Source organism: Mirounga angustirostris, unplaced genomic scaffold (genome assembly GCF_029215605.1).
Source record: "Mirounga angustirostris isolate CCGP_5_RB_7025 unplaced genomic scaffold, mMirAng1.0.hap1 SCAF_7, whole genome shotgun sequence".
In the NCBI taxonomy this organism is placed as follows: Eukaryota; Metazoa; Chordata; class Mammalia; order Carnivora; family Phocidae; genus Mirounga; species Mirounga angustirostris.
This window is the reverse complement of record NW_026991715.1, coordinates 29,376,148-29,392,589: the sequence shown is the minus strand read 5'-3', so window position 1 is coordinate 29,392,589 and position 16,442 is coordinate 29,376,148. Positions and strand designations below refer to the sequence as shown.

Sequence of the window (16,442 nt, the reverse complement as noted above, 5' to 3'; positions counted from 1 at the left end):
AGAGAGGAATGGAACCCTGGCCAGGGCCCTGGCTTAGTCCTGGGAGGCCAGCCTTTAGCTTCCCCAGCCCAGCTAAGTACCTGAACATGAGGAAGACCCCATGTAAGGCCCAGCCTGTCCACACAGCCACACCAACTGGCACTCCCTTCTTCTTCTTTTTTTAAAGATTTTTTTTATTTATTTGACAGAGAGAGAGAGCACAAGCAGGGGGAGCAGCAGAGGGAGAGGGAGAAGCAGGCTTCCCACGGAGCAGAGAGCCTGACGTGGGGCCGAATCCCGGGACCCTGGGATCATGACCTGAGCCGAAGGCAGTCACTTAACCAATTGAGCCCCCCAGGCACCCCTAGCATTCCCTTCTTAAGGCCCCTGCCCCCACCCTTGTTCCCAAACACAGTACCGTGGCCAAGCTGAAGAGGGTGAAGAAGGCCACAGCCAGGTTCCCCCAGTTATTCTGATCACCCCTGTCTGGAAGTCCAAACAGGCAGAAGCCCAAGATAGCGAAGATGAACATGAGGACGAAGAGCAGGAAGAGCACGGAGGCCACGATGTAGGCTGTCTGCCCCACGGCAGTGATGAGTGTCTACAAGGCAGAAGCACTGGGGCTAGGCCAGGCTGCCAGGCTGAGTGGGGCTCAGCGGACAGGTCCAGTCTGCCCACACCCCAGCTGGCCCCAGCAACCAGTGCCAGGCCCCATAAAGGGTTGGATGGATGGATGGATGGATGGATGGATGGATGGATGGGAACTGTGCCCAGACTGAGGGCTGGACCAACACAATAGTGGTTGAGCAGTGCCTGGCCCCACCATCAGTCAGCCATGGGCAGATGGTCCTCAGGCCTGGGTGTCTCCCCAGCAGCACCACTAGCCACTCCACTTGAGCCCGGGCCTGCCTCTGGGTCATCCCAAGGTGTCTGCTCTTACCTCTCAGCTGAGGGCCAGCTCTGCATGCTCTGCCAAGCCCAGGAGAAGTAGCAGAGCTACCCCGGGTATGGGAATGATGAAAGCTGAGGGGAGCATGGCTTCCCATTCTTTCTGGGTCCTGTTCCACAGGTAGGTCTCCATCCCATGACCTCAGTCATCCCCTAGGAAGTGGGCATCTGTCTGGCCTCCCACTATGTTGACCACTCCTGGGGAGCACAGCGTATGGCTCCTCATTGTTCATTCTCCACACCCCAGAGTCTTGCATGCACTTGGTGCTCAAGACACGGTCACCTACCTAGATGCTGCCACGGATATCATTTTAAAGCAGGTGGGCATTATCATCTGTCACGTTTCAAGATGAGGAAGCAGAGGCTCAGAAAAGCAAGAAGTCTTGGCCAGTATAGCGGCAGAGCTAGGACCAACTCCTGAGCCCTTTGCCTTGTGCCACCAACTTCACCCACTAGGGCCCCCTTCTCCAGGTCAAGAAACTGTTTATTGGCTTCACACTAGAACAGAAATACTGGAGAGAGCTGAGCCCTGGGACAGTGAAGCGCTGACAGTATGGGATGACTTGGGAAGCGGAAAGACCAGCAGAGAGCCCTGGTGCTGCACGTGGACTGGCTGGACAGCTCCTGGCAGAGGGGAATGCGTCCCTCTCCTTGGGGGAAGAGAATCAGGGTTTGGGGATTCATTCCAGAAGAGGTGAGATGTACAAAACCGCCTCCCTCCCTGCGAGACAGAGACAGAACTTCTTTCCCAAGACGACTGAGAGGGAAGAGGCAAGCACTCATGAGAAACACTACCCTGGGACGCAGTCCGCAGAAGAGGCCTGCCCAGGCAGGCAGGAAAGGGGCAGCCCCGAGCGGGAGAACCCGGAGCATCGGAGAATGGGGAGGACATTCTCAAGCTGGGGGTCCCACTTCTAGGCCAGCCCGAAGCCCAGTGCGACCTGAGGCCAAAGCCAAGCAGCCTGGAGAACAGTGGAGGAGAAGTCCTGCTCTCCAGAAGCCCTGACACGTGGGACTCCTGACGGCTGGCCTTGACAATGTTCTTGGAGCAGAGTCCAGGCAGGCCCCGTTAGTCTGCAGTCCGGAGGTATGGAAATCCAATCCCAGCAGATGGTTGCCCCAAACCCCACAGGCTGGTAGCTCCTTCCCGAGGAAATCCGGGGCTTTCAAAGGTGCCTGATTTTGAATTCCCAGACTCTTTCTTTGGGGAAGCAATTCATCGCCCCTAGTTCAGCTCTCCCGGGCTCTGGGTCAAGCTGGAGCTGTCCTCCTGGCCCCGAGGCACTCAGGCTATGGGGAAGAGCTAGAGGCAGGGCAGGGAAGGTGATGAGCTCCAAGGGGCAGGAGTCCCGCACCGGAAGGTTGTTCTTTGGGCTGAAATGCAGAGGAACAGGGGCAGTGTGGCCCTCGGCTGCCCAGCCCACAGACCCTGTCTGTGTGCAAAACAACACGGAACTATTCCCTCACCGTATAGGTTTATTGCCCTGAGTGGGGGCAGAGAGTGTCATTTTAATTCATCAGGGGACAGGACCCAGGAATGTGCCAGAGTGCCAGCTCTGTGGGCTCTGAGGCTATGATTTCAGTGAATATAAATTAGCAGAGGTACGGGTCCCACCTCTGGCACCTCCAGCCCCACCTGGCCAATGTACAGAGGCTGTGTGATCTAGAGTCACTTCTCTGCCCCTAGGGATCTGGGGTCCTATGATATCCCGAAGGCCATAGGTGAGCCACAGCCAAGTGGCCTGGTCGTCCCCAGGGAACAACTTTGGGATGCAAGGCTCTGCTGAATGACAGAAACCCCTGAGGTCAAACATGGGCCATGGATGTCTGTGTGAATATTCTGTCTGCATGTCCATGGGTCTCTGTTCATGTCTACAAGAACCAAAGGCTGAACAAAGGTCTGCAGTCACCAAGCAAGCCAGGCTGAGCCCTGGGACAGACCTTGGCCAGCAGGGAGGGCTGTCTTCTCATCACTAGATCGCTGCCCTGGAAAGATGGGGTGTCCCTGCCAGGCCCTAAACCTCAGGCTCTTTCAGACCAGGCTGCCACGACAGAGCCAAGACGATGTACTCGGCAGACAGCTCGTGCCCTCAGCTTGACAAGGTGCCAGGCTCGGTCACTGGCCCTCCCCCAGACCCCAGTCCCATATGGCTCCCTCCTCCCCATGAAGCCCTGGGCTTCCTTTCCCTCAGCCCACAGCCATCATCCTCCTTCCTCACATGCCTCCTGGAGGTCTCTGCCACCTTCGTTCCATGGTGACCTCTTTCCTGGCCTCACCTGAAAACCCGCTCCTCGGCAGGACATCACTCCTCAGTAGCCAGCTCAAGGGAGGCTGCCTAGTCCCCACTGGCCTGATTGAGGAGGCCACCCCTGCCTCACCCTCAGAAATGCTACCTCCATGGGCAAAGCCCCTCCTTCCAGAAAGAGCCAGCCTTCTAGCTAACCACACCCCCTCGTGTCTTGGGATCTCTGCCTCCAGGCTCCACGCCATGCTGCTATCGTCCTCGGGGCCTTCAGCACCCCTATGGAATATCAACCATCCCCCAGGCCTCTTTGTCCCTTGACTCCCTCATCCCCAGTGACCCTTGCACTGCTTTCAGCTCCTGCTCCTTTGGTGCCCAACACCTGCAAAAAGCAGCCTATACTTCCAACTGTCTGACTGTTGTCTCAGTCTGAGGTCCTCATCACCCAGCATCCACTTCCCAAGGACCTCCAGTCCTCTTTCCTGTCCACCCACCTTGCCACCATCCCTACCTGCCATGGACTCCAATGTCTGGCACCTCTGACGCTCCCTTCCCCCGCTTCTAGGACACATTATAGGGTCTATCTCTAGCCACAAACAAGGGGAGCCACTCTCAGGTTTGAAAGGAAGGCTGCCACGAGTTGATGTACCCTTTAAAGATTCTCCCCAGCTGCAGGGGCATTCCTGCCCCAGGGCCCTCTCAGGAGTGTGGGAAGCCAGTGCGGGAATCCTGATGAAGGTGAGTGCTGATGGAGAAAAGATGAGGACGGGTCACTAACTACATAGGAGGCCACACACCAGGACTTTAAGACAGAGGCGTCAATGCTGACGCTCAAATTTATGACCTGGCTGTTGAATGGGGGTGGGGTGCAGCCTTCACAAAAAGACACAACACAGGAGGAGGGGCCGGGGTCTGGGGAGGCGAGGGTGGGGGAGAGTGATGACTTCCAGCTCAGACGGGATGGGTTTGAGGAGCACATGAGAGGCCGTGCGTCTGGAGTCAGAGAGAAGCGTGGGCAAGGTGAAGACCCCTGAAACGTGGAAAAGATCACCCAAAGAGGATATGCAGGGTGGGGCGGGTGAAGAGAACTTGGGGTATAGTCTTGAGAAAACAGCACGCACCCAAGACATCGAGCTCAAGAGGCTGGAGGAACCCTAAGAGAAGGCAGTGACGGGGTGCCAATGGAATTGGCCGATGGACTTGGTGACAAGGAGGTTGTTGACTACCTCAGAGAGGCTAGTTCCTTTGGAGGGAAGAAGCCAGGGCACAAATGACAGGTAAGGAAGTGAGGAGTAGGAGTTATGGCCACCTCTTTCCAGGAGCCGCACCACTAAGGGAAGGACAGGAGGCCTGGCCTCCACTGTCTGGGAGGGGACCCACAGGCATGTGACTACATGAGAGCATGCAATGAATGAACAGGGGTCTGTGGCAGGGGGAACTCTTCAACATTGTCCTCATCTCGTCCCCCAGGCCTGGGGCTGCTAAGTGTAGGGCCGAGGTCCCAGACAGACGTCCAGGCTGGGCTAGGGGCAATCTCTCAGCAAAACAGGCTGACACACACCCGAGCTGGTCAAATGGGTCCAAGGCATCCCCTTCCTGGAGAAGCATGGACATGGGGCACAGAGCCAGAGCAAACATACTGTGCCCAGGACGGATGCTTCAGGGCAGGTTGGGTCTGCTATGAGGAGTTTTCTGAAACCTCCTGAGCCAAAGAAAGACTGGTCACCCCATGACCTCTCAGCAGGAGCACCATTCCTAGAGCTGCCTGAACAAAGTAACGAGACCAGTCCCATCAAGAGAAGCAGCAGATTTTTAGCTGTACGGGGAAAGCATATAATTGAAATTGAGAGGCCAGCACCACCAAGGAGCTAGAGACTCCTGGGACTGTAGTACCATAAGAAAGTCAGTCCCTTTGGTAGTATGGGAGAGAGGAAACGTTTGCATGGCCCCTGGAGTCAGCCACACCTTTCAGATCTCAGGGTGGCATCTAACTGCTGAGTAACCATGGGTCTCAGTTTCTTCATCTGTAAAATAGAGCCAATGATACCCTTCCTCAATTGTTTTAAGATGAAATGAGGTAACATTGGTAAAGATCAACCTGCCATACAGTAGGATTCAATAACTGGATGGTGGTGGTAGAATGATGATTTCCTCAGGGGCTGGTGGGCACACAGGCCCCTGCACTCCCAGAGCACGGCACCCCCAGGCCACTCACCCGGATGCCACGGCTATAAGTGATAAGCTTGAGGATACGCAGGGACTGCATGCCATCAGCAATGTTGAGGTAGGGGTAGTGCTTGCCCTTGAATCTGCGGAGACTGTAGGGGATGAAGATAGTGATGATAATGATTACATCCAGCAGGTTGTAGCCATCCTTCCAGTAGTTGATGGGGTCCACGTAGAGCTTCATGCAGAACTCGGAGCTATAGATGGACACAAAGACCAGCTCAGAGACCTGCGGGGGAGCCGAGGGTCAGAGGGTCAGGCCAAGCTGCAGAACCCCATCATTCTGCCCTCTCCCTGCCTGAGGCACCAGATCGGCTGTGTGCATCTCAGGGGGAGGGCACTCCCCAGTCACCCACGTGAGAGAGAAACCCGGGCAGGGTCACAGGCACCCAGCGGACACACAGTGTGTCTGATTCTCTTCCCCTTCTGCATCTTCCCTCCCTGCAGCCCTAAGCCTGGGGCTAGGTCACACCCAGGGTGCTTGAGAATGACGGACTGACTGGAAGACAGAATGGCCATCTAGACCCCGGTCTAAGTCAACTGAACACCTCAGGTAACCTAAAAATAATCTTTCCCAAAGAGAAGATCCCAGGAGTTTTCTGGCCAACCTGAATATCCAAACTTTTTGGAGCAGAGATGAAATACTGAAATATCTACTAATATTCATCCATTCATCACACACACTGAAAATCAGTTAACTGTTTCTGAGGAACAGTCTGCTTTTTTCCTACTTCTATACTTTATGAAATAATCTTACTCAAATTCTTCTCATGCATCTACAACTCCAGTGGCTTTGATTTTACCAAAAGGTACTTCTTAAGTGATAAAACTTTCTCTTCGTTATCAGTGCATTCATTCACTGAAGCAGCTTTGATTAAGCAGCCCCATGAGCCAAGCAAGAACTGTTGTAGGGAAAACATAACAATGAATAAGACAGAAAATGTTCAGCCCCCAGGAAGCATATGATCTAGTAGGGGGAGACAGAAGTGAAGGCTCAAACAAATAACAGATAATATAATACCGGGTAGGAAGGAAGGGGAGTAGAAGAGACAGCCAAAGGAGATAGAAGGACTGGTCAGGTCGGGGAGGGAGAGTCGTGGCAGCTATTTTAGAAAAGGCGGTGGGGGCGCCTGGGTGGCTCAGTCGGTGAAGCGTCTGCCTCCGGCTCAGGTCATGATCCCAGAGTCCTGGGATCGAGCCCCACATTGGGCTCCCTGCTCCACAGGAAGCCTGCTTCTCCCTCTCCCACTCCCCCTGCTTCTGTTCCCTCTCTCGCTGTGTCTCTCTCCATCAAATAAATAAATAAAATCTTTAAAAAAAAAAAAAAGAAAGAAAGAAAAGGCGGTGAGTAGAGGCCTTGGAATGGAGCCATAATAAAAACTGGGACAAAGTTCCCCAATGGCAAGTACTAGGGCGTTCAGGTGAGAAACGGTTTGTTCAAAGAACAGCAAAGTCAGCATGGCTAGAACAGAAAGGGGCAAGCAGAGCAGGAGATGCTGCTGGAGGGGCAGGCCACGTAGGAAGACCTGGTGAGAGCTTTGGATTTGAACCTCCACCTTGGAGGATTCTGAGCAAGGGAGAGATATGAGCTAACTTACATTTTTAAGAGATCTCGATGGAAAAGAGACTGGCGGGGAGCTGGCAAGAAGGGCGAGTGGGGGGTGGCTTAGGGAGGAAGAGACAGATAGCAGGAGAATGATTTCTCACAGTCACCCAGCAAGAGGGGAGATTTAGACCGGACTGGACTGGGGGATGGTGTGGAGTCAAAGGGAAGAGGAGAGAGAGAAAGAAAGAGAGCGAGCACGAGCGGGGTGCGGGGGGGGGGGGTGCGGGGGGAAGGGAGAAGCAGGCTTCCCGCTGAGCAGGGAGCCCTATGCTGGGCTCAATCCCAGGAACCCCAGATCATGACCTGAGCTGGAGGCAGATGCTTAACCAACTGAGCCACCCAGGCACCCCTAAATGGATAAATACCTCTAAAAATAAATAAAACTATGAGATTCATCAATGTTGATATGTGTAAACCTAGTTTATAGTTTTACTACTATGTAGCAATACCACTCATGAAAATAGTGTAATTCATTTATCTAGTTACCCATTGGGTGATATTTGGCTTGTTGGTAATTTTTACTATTACAAACAGCATAACAGGACAAAAAGGGTGAGTAATTGGTGTACAGTTTATCATATCCATGTGTAAAACTTCCCTCGGTTACAGACCTAGAAGTGGAATTAGCGAGTTGTAGGATATGAGCACCTTCAACTTCACTGGATAGTGAGATGTGTTTTCTGAAGCTATTGTACCAATTTAATACCACAATGTTTCTACTGCTTTAAGAGCTTACCAACAATTCCCTCTGTTGAACTTCTCCATTTTTGTCAGTCTGATGAATATGCAATGGTATCTTACTTTTTATTTTATTTGTCATTTCCCTAATTAATGAAGCTGGACATCTTTTTATATGTTTAAATTGTAAACTGCCTGTTTCTTATCTTTGGCCAAATTCTCTGCTGGATTTTTTTTCTTATTGGCCTGCACAACAATCAATTTTTCAGATATTTTGAATCCTGATTCTTTACCTGTTATATGTGTTACAAATACCTTCTCTGATGCTGACTTACGTTTTCACCTTTTCAATGATCTTTTGATGAACAGAAGTTTAAAATCTTAATGGAATCAAATGAACCAAACCATTTTTTCACGACATATATTTCGTATTTTAAGAAACCTTCCCCTCCTGAGATCATACAAGTATTCTGTATTTTCTTCTAAACATTTTGAAGTGTCACTTCCACGTCGGGTCTTTAACCCAGTTGTGTCTGCTGTGAGGCCAAGTTCCAGTGACACGCTTTCTCCATATGCACAACCAAGGGTCCCAGTACTATTTCCTGCAGAAGGCACCCCTTGGCTACTCGCCCACAGCGCCCCCTGACAGGTACGCTGTCTCTGTATGGACCAGGGTCTGTTTCCCAGCACTCTTCCCTGTTGCACTGGCCTCTCTGTCTACTGCCTCCTCGCCCTGCCTTCATTGCGAAAGCTCTACACAAAGTCTGGTTATCTGGTAAGTCTAGCCTTCTCTCCCCTTTTAACTTTCAAAGTCATCTTGTTTGCTTTTACTCTTTCATTTTGTTCTCTTAATTTTAGCATCAGCTTTTGGCAACCCATAAAAAACACTCTGCCTTTATTTCTTATTGGAATTGCATTGATTTTATGGACTACTTTGGGGAGACTGCACCTCTAAGAAACTGAGCCTTTCTATCCATGGTCTGATAGATCTTTCCATTTCTTTGTTTTCTTTAAACAACCTTCATATATTTGAATTGTTTTCTCCTTAAAGATCACACAAATCTGGGGCACCTGGGTGGCTCAGTTGGTTAAGTGTCTGCCTTTAGGGGTGCCTGGGTGGCTCAGTCATTAAGCGTCTGCCTTCAGTTCAGGTCATGATCCCGGGGTCCTGGTTTCGAGCCCCGCATCGGGCTTCCTGCTCAGTAGGAAGCCTGCTTCTCCCTCTCCCACTCCCCCTGCTTGTGTTCCCTCTCTCGCTGTCTCTCTCTCTGTCAAATAAATAAAATCTTTAAAAAAAAAAAAAGTGTCTGCCTTTAGCTTGGGTCATGATCCTGGGGTCCTAGGATCAAGTCCCATGCTGAGCTCCCTGCTCAGCAGGGTACCTGCTTCTCCCTCTGTCCTTCCCCCCTCTTGTGCTCTTGCTCTCTTTTTCTCAAATAAAATTTTTTAAAAATCACACACCTTTTATGAGATTTATTAGATTTTATTAAATCTTTTGTCTAAGTACTTTTCATATTTTGTTATTAGAAGTGCTGTTTTATAGCTGATATATTAAATGTAATTAATTTTATTTATTAATCATATATCCAGCAAATTTGCTGGACTTTATAATTATTAGCTTTATTAATTAGTATTAACTTTATTAATTAACAATTTTTTCCAGATTCTTTTGGGAGTTCTATGCAGAAATGACAGTATTTTTCTAAACCTTGAAAGAGAATACTGCTAAAGTTTCATCACTGTGTGTGAACTTTGATACAAGTTTTACATAGGTACCCTTAATTGGGTTAAAAATAAGTCCTTTCTATTCCTAGTTTGCTAAGCTTTTATCTCTTTTTTTTTTTTTAGATTTTTAAAAAATTTATTTATTAGAAAGAGAGCACGAACGGGGGAAGAGGGAGAGGAAGACGCAGACTCCCCGCTGAGCAGGGAGCCTGACATGGGGCTCAATCCCAGGACCTGAGATCATGACCTGAGCCAAAGGCAGATCCTTAACCAACTGAGCCACCCAGGTGCCCCGCTAAGTTTTTATATTGAAGGATATTTATGATAAACTTTTTCTGCTTCTCTTGAAATTATCTTATGGGGTTGTTTTCTCCTTTAATGTTTTAAGCTGGCTAATAAAATACGTAGGTTTTTCTAATACTTGAATTCCTGAAAAAAAAAAATTTGGCAATGATATATACTCTTTTTCATCCATTTTCTAATTCAGTTTCCTAATGTTCTGTTTGGGATTTTTGTGTTAATGTTCATATAATTGGGTATAATTTTTCTTTCTCATACTATCCTTGCCTAGTTTGGCATGATGGTTTTACTAGCCTCACAAGATGAACAGTCTGTGGGCAGGGCAAATATACTCATTTATCTAATCACTGCAAGCATTTTATATGTTTGGAATTGTATTTCCATGAATGTAAAACCATCTAGTCCAGGTTAGTGTGTAGGTTTCAGGGATAAAGTTTTAACTACTAATTCAATGCTTTGTAGCTATTAAAAGAAATATAAAGACATATAAAGATTATTTCAGGTTTTTGCTTTTTTATTGAAAATCAGTTTTATAAATTTTTTCTAGAATATCTTATTTCAGCTAGGTTTTCAAATTCATTGGCATAAAATTATTAGATTACTGATATCTACTGTATCTGTAATTTTCCTTTTAAATCCCTAATATAAGGGGCACATGGGTTACTCCATCAATCAGGCATCTGCCTTTGGCTCAGGTCATGATCGCGGGGTCCTGGGATTGAGCCCCACATAGGGCTCCGTGCACAGCGAGGAGCCTGCTTCTCCCTCTGCCGCTCCCCCCTGCTTATACTCTTGCCTTCTCTCTCTCTCAAATGAATAAATAAAAAATCTTAAACAAAAAAAACCCCTAACATGATTCAGGGTTTCCATTTGTCTTGTCTCATGAACAAAGTTATTTTAAATTGTTTTCTAAGGTCTAACTTTGGCTTTGTTGATACTTTCCATTGAATCTTTGCTTTCTATTTCATTAATTTTTGCTCTTTATTATTTCCTTTTTTCTACTTTCCTTTTTTTCTTCTACTTTTCCTTCCTTTTTCCTTCTTTTTGATCTTATTCTGTTGCTCTTTTCCAAAAGGTCAGCTCATAAATTTTTTAAAATTGAGGTATAATTCATGTACCATAAAATTCATCATTTTAAAATGGAAAATTCAATGAAAAGGGGGTTAGTTTTGAATATTCATAATCTTTGTTCTTGATTATGATAAAATATATACATAACATGAAAATTACCATATTTAACCATTTTTAGGTATACAATCAATTCAGTGGAATTAAGTGCATTCACAATATTGTGCAACCATCACCACCATCTGTTTCCAGAACTATTTCATCCTCCCAAGGAGAAACTCTGTACCAATAAACAGTAATTTCACATTCCCCTCTCCCCCAGCCCCCCAGGAAACTCCATTCTATTTTCTGTCAGAATTTTCCTGTTCTAGGTACTTCGTATAGATGAAACCATACAATGTTTGCCCTTTTACACCTGTTTTATTTCACTTAGCATAATGCATTCAAGGTTTATCCACACTGTAGCATGTATCACAATTTCATTCTTTTTTAAGGCTGAATAATATTCCATTTTATGTATAGACACATTTTCTTTGTCCATTCATCAGCCAATGAACATGTGATTTGCTTCCACCTTTTGGCTACTGTGAACAATGGTGCCATGAACACTGGTGTACAAGAATCTGAGTCCCTGTTTCCGATTCTTTTGCGTATATACTTGGAAGTGGAATTGCTGGATCGTATGGCAATTCTATGTTTAACTTTTTGAGATGTTTTCTAGAGCAGCTACATGATTTTACATTCACACCAGCAATGCACAAGGGTTCTAACTTCTTCATGTCCACATCACCAACACTTGTTCTTTTCCATTTCACAGTTTCTGATTTTATAACAGCTGTAATAACTAGGGTGTGGAGTTGTATCTTATTATGATTTTGATTTACATTTCCCATTCTAATGACTAGTGATTTTGAACATCTTTTAATGTGCTTATTGGTCATTTGTATATCTTCCTTAGAGAAATGTCTACTCAAGTCCTTTGGATATTTTTAAATTGGGTTGTTTATTTTGTTGTTGATGTTATTACTGTTGAGTGTGGGAGCTCTTTAATCTGCATGTTAACCATTTATCAGATTCATGATGTGCAAATATTTTCTCCCTTTCTGTGGCTTATCTATTCACTCTCTTGAGAGTTCCCTGAGACTCACAAATGTTTTTATTTAAGGAGGTCTAATTTATCTGTTTTCCCTTTAACAAAAGCATGTGCTTTTGGCATCATACCTAAGCATCTATTGCCAGATTCAAGGTCATGAACATTCACCCCTGTTTCTTCTAAGAATTCTAGCTTTTATATTTAGGACGTTGACCCATTTTGAGTTAAATTTTGAATATGGTGTAAGGTAGGGGACCAAGTTTATTCTTTGCATGTGGATATCAAGTTGTCCTAGAACCATATGATGAAGAGACTATTCCTGCCCCAACTAAATGGTCTTGGCATTCTTGTCGAAAATCAATTAACCATACCTAATTTGGTTTTATCCCTAGAATTTCAATTGTATTCCATACGTCTATGTCTATTCTTATGACAGTACCACACTGTTTTGATTACAGTATCTCTGTAGTAAGTTTTGAAGTCAGAAAGTGCAAGTCCTCCAAGTCTGTTCTTCATATGCAATATTGTTTTGGCTACTCAAGGAGCTTTGCACATTCATATGAATTTGAGAATTTACTTTTTAGTTTCTTTTTTTAAAAAAGGGTCTTGAAATTTTGATAGGGATTGCATTGAATTTGTAGGTCTCTCTGGGTAGTCTTTGTAACAAGTCTTTGTTTTTTTTTTTTTTAAGATTTTTATCTACCCATTTGAGAGAGAGAGTATAGGCAGGGGGAGGGGCAGAGGGACAAGCAGACTCCCCACTGAGTGAGAAGCCTCATTCAGGGTCCAATCTCAGGACCCCAATATCATAACTTGAGCCAAAGTCAGTCGCTTAACCAACTGAGCCAGCAAGGTACCCCTGTAACAAGTCTTAACAAGTCTTCTAATCCATGAATACAGGATGTCTTTCCATTATTGTCGGTCTTATTTCTTTCATCAATGTTCTGTAGTTTTCAGGACACACATCTCTCATCTCCTTGATGAAATCTAGTCCTAGGTATTTTATTATTTTGGATGCTTTTGTAAGTTGAATTTTCTTAATTTCTTTTTCAGATTGTTCATTGTTCATATATAGAAATATGTCTGATTATTGTTGTTGACCTGTGTCGTACAACTTTGCTCAGTTTAATAGTCCTAATAGGGGTGTGTGTATTCTTTGGGATTCTCTATACATAATATCAAGGCACATGCAAACAAAGATAATCAAAATTTTTCCTTTCCAATTTGAATACATCTTATTACTTTTTCTTAATTCCTTTGGCTAGGACTTCCAGCATAATTTTTAAAAATGGAGAAAGCAGGCATCTTTGTCGTTTTTCTGATCTTATTTAGATTAGAAAGATTTCCAATCTTTCACCCCTGAGTATGATGTTAACTGGATTTTTTCATAAATACCCATTATCAGGTTAAGGAATTTCCCTTCTATTTCTAGTTTGTTAGGTTTTGTTTGGCTTGTTGTTTGTTTTTAAATCATGAAAGGGTATTGGATTTTGTCAAATTCTTATTCAGTAAGAACTGATGCAAACATGGATTTTCTTTCCTTCATTCTACTGGTGTATTACATTGACTGACTTTCATATGTTGAAGGCATTCCAGGGATAAATCTAGTAATGAATCATGGTGTCATGATCATGGTGTATAATCCTTTAAAGTATGCTGTTGGATTCAGTTTGTTAGTATCTCCATGAGGATTTTTGCATCTGTATTCACAAGGAATATCTGTCTATGGTTTTCTTTCCTTGTGATATCTTTGGCTTTGGTATCAGGGTAATGCTCGACTGATGTAATGAATTCAAAAGTGTTCTATCCTCTTCTATTTTTTGGAAGTTTCAAAAGCATTAGTATTCATTCTTCTTTAAATGCAGGGGAAAGGGAAGCCTGGGTGGCTCAGTCGGTTAACCATCTGCCTTTGGCTCAGGTCATGACTCCAGGGGTCTGGGATCAAGCCCTGAGTTGGACTACCTGCTCAGCAGGGAGTCTGCTTCTCCCTCTCCCTCTGCCCTTCCTCCTGCCTGTGGTCTCTCTGTCTCAAATAAATAAATAAATAAATAAATAAATAAATAAATAAATAAATAAATAAATAAATAAATGAATGCAGGAGAAAATTAACTAGTGAAGCCATCTGCTCCTGGGCATTTCTTTGTTGGGAGATTTTTGATTAGCGATTTAACCTCTTTACTTATTATAGGTCTGTTCCAATGTCAGTTTTCTATTTTCTTCTTAAGTCAGTTTTGCAGTTAGTATGTTTCTAGGATTTGTCCATTTCATCTAGGTTGTCTAATTTGTTGGCATCCAATTGTTTATAGTATTCTCCTATAACCCTTTTTATTTCTATGAGGTCAGTAGTAATGTCCCAACTGTCATTTCTATTATTAGTAATTAGAGTCTTCTCTCATTTTCTTTAGTCAATCTAAAGTTGTCGATTTTGTCAATCTTTTCAAAAAATGAAATTTTGAATTTGTTAATTTCGTCTCTTCTCTATTATGTTTATCTCACTCTAATCTTTTTTATTTTCTTCTTTCTGCTAGCTTTTGGTTTGGTTTGCTCTTCTTTTTCTAGTTCCTTAAGGTCTAAAGTTAGGTTATTAATGTAAGATCTTTTCTCTTTCCTAATGCAGGCATCTACAGGTATGTATTTCCCTCTGAGCACTGCTTTTGCTGCATCCTGTTTTATTATGTTTAAGTTGAAGTATATTGACATACAATATTATATTAGTTTCAGGTGTACAACAGTGATTTGACATTTATATACATTATGAAATGCTCACCATAGTAAGTGTAGTTACCATTTGTCATCATACAAAGTTATTACAGTATTATTGACTATATTCCTTATGTGTTAGGTTGTGTGTTCATTTTCATTTACCTTAAAGTACTTTCTAATCTCCCCTGTGATTTCTTCTTTGACCTATTGGTTATTTAAGAGTGTTCCCATATATCTGAAAAATTTCCAGTTTTCCTGCTGTTACTCATTTCCAGTTTCATTCCATTGTTGTCAGAAAAATACTTTGTATGATTTAAATGTTTTTAAATTTATTGCATCTTGTTTTATGGCCTAACATATGGTCTATCCTGGAGAATGCTCCATGTACATTTGAGAAAAATCATTCTATTTTCTTGGTGAATTGACCTTTTTGTCAATATACAATGCCCTTGTCTCTCGGTTTTTGCCTTAATATCTATTTTGTCTGATATTCATATAGCCAACCCAGCTCTCTTTTCATTCCTAGTTGCATGGAATATCTTTCTCTATTCTTTTACTTTCAACCTGTTTGTATCTTTGGATCTCAAATAAATCTTTTGTAGACAACATATATTTGGATTTTAAAAAAATAACCCATTCTGTCCTAGTTAGAGAGCTCAATTCCTCTACATTTAAAGTAATTACTGATAAAGAAGAAATACCTCTGCCATTTTGTGATTTGTTGTATATATGTCACATCTCTTTTGTTCCTTAATTCCTCCATTACAGCTTTCTTTTGTGCTTGATTCTTTTGTAGTATACCACTTGGATTCCTTTCTCATTCTTCTTCTGTATACTTTTTTGTTATTTTCTTGGTGGTTACTCTCATGATTACAATTAAGCTCTTAAACTTGTAACAATCTATTTGTAATTAATACAACCTTAGCTTCAATAGTATATAATAATTCTGTTTCCTTAGAGCTCCATCCCCACCTCTTACATTTTTGTTGTCACAAAATACATTTTTATACATTGTGCACCCATTAACTATAATTATTGTTTTATGCATTTGTATTTTAAACCATATATATATGCATATATATGTGGTTTATATATATAAATATATATATATGGTGTGTGTATGTATATGTATTACAGTTACAAACCAAAAATATAATACTGGCCTTTTAACCAACTGAGCCACCCAGGCGCCCTATAATACTGGCCTTTTAAATATTTACCTATGTAGTTTCTTCTGTCAGTGTCTTCAAGTTACTGTCTAGTTTCATTTCCACCTAAAAGACTATCTTCAGCATTTCTTGTAGAGCTTCTAGCAGTAAACTCCTTCAGCTTTTGTGTATCTGGAAATGTCTTAATTTCTCCTTCTTTTTTTTCCCAGTACGCTCCATGGTGGGCATGGAGCCCAATGTAGGGCTTGAACTCATGACCCTGAGATCAAGACCTGAGCTGAAATCAAGAGTCAGACGCTTAACTGGCTGAGCCACCCAGGCGCCCCACTCCTTCATTTTTTGAAAGACAGTTTTGCTGGATATAGAATTTTTGGTCAACAATATTTCTCTCTCAGTACTTGAAATATGTTCTGTCACTTACTTCTGTCCTCCATAGTTTCTGAGGAGAAACCAGCTGCTAATCTTACTAAGAATTCCTTGTATGTGACAAGTTTCTCCTGTCTCGGTGCTTTCAAGATTCTCTTTGTCTTTGGCTTTTGACAGCTCAGTTACGTGTCTCAGTGTAGATCTCTATGTGTTTGTCCTTGGAGTTTACAGAGATTCTTGGATGTGTATATCCTTTATCAAATCTGGGAAATTTTTAGCTATTATTTTTTCAAATATTCTTTCTGCCTCTTTCCCTGTCTCTCCTCTCCTTCTGGAAC

General features: G+C 43.9%; 1 protein-coding gene across 1 annotated transcript in view; it reads right to left on the bottom strand.

Moving 5' to 3' along the window:
- The window catches only part of CATSPER3 (cation channel sperm associated 3), a 40,935-nt gene that overhangs the window by 8,668 nt on the left and 15,825 nt on the right, over positions 1-16,442 (bottom strand). The window contains exons 3-4 of the mRNA XM_064595925.1: positions 5,386-5,625; positions 398-580 (exon numbers count right to left, since the gene is read on the bottom strand). Coding sequence (XP_064451995.1) covers positions 398-580; positions 5,386-5,625 — 423 coding nt within the window. The remainder of the gene's footprint in view (positions 1-397; positions 581-5,385; positions 5,626-16,442) is intronic.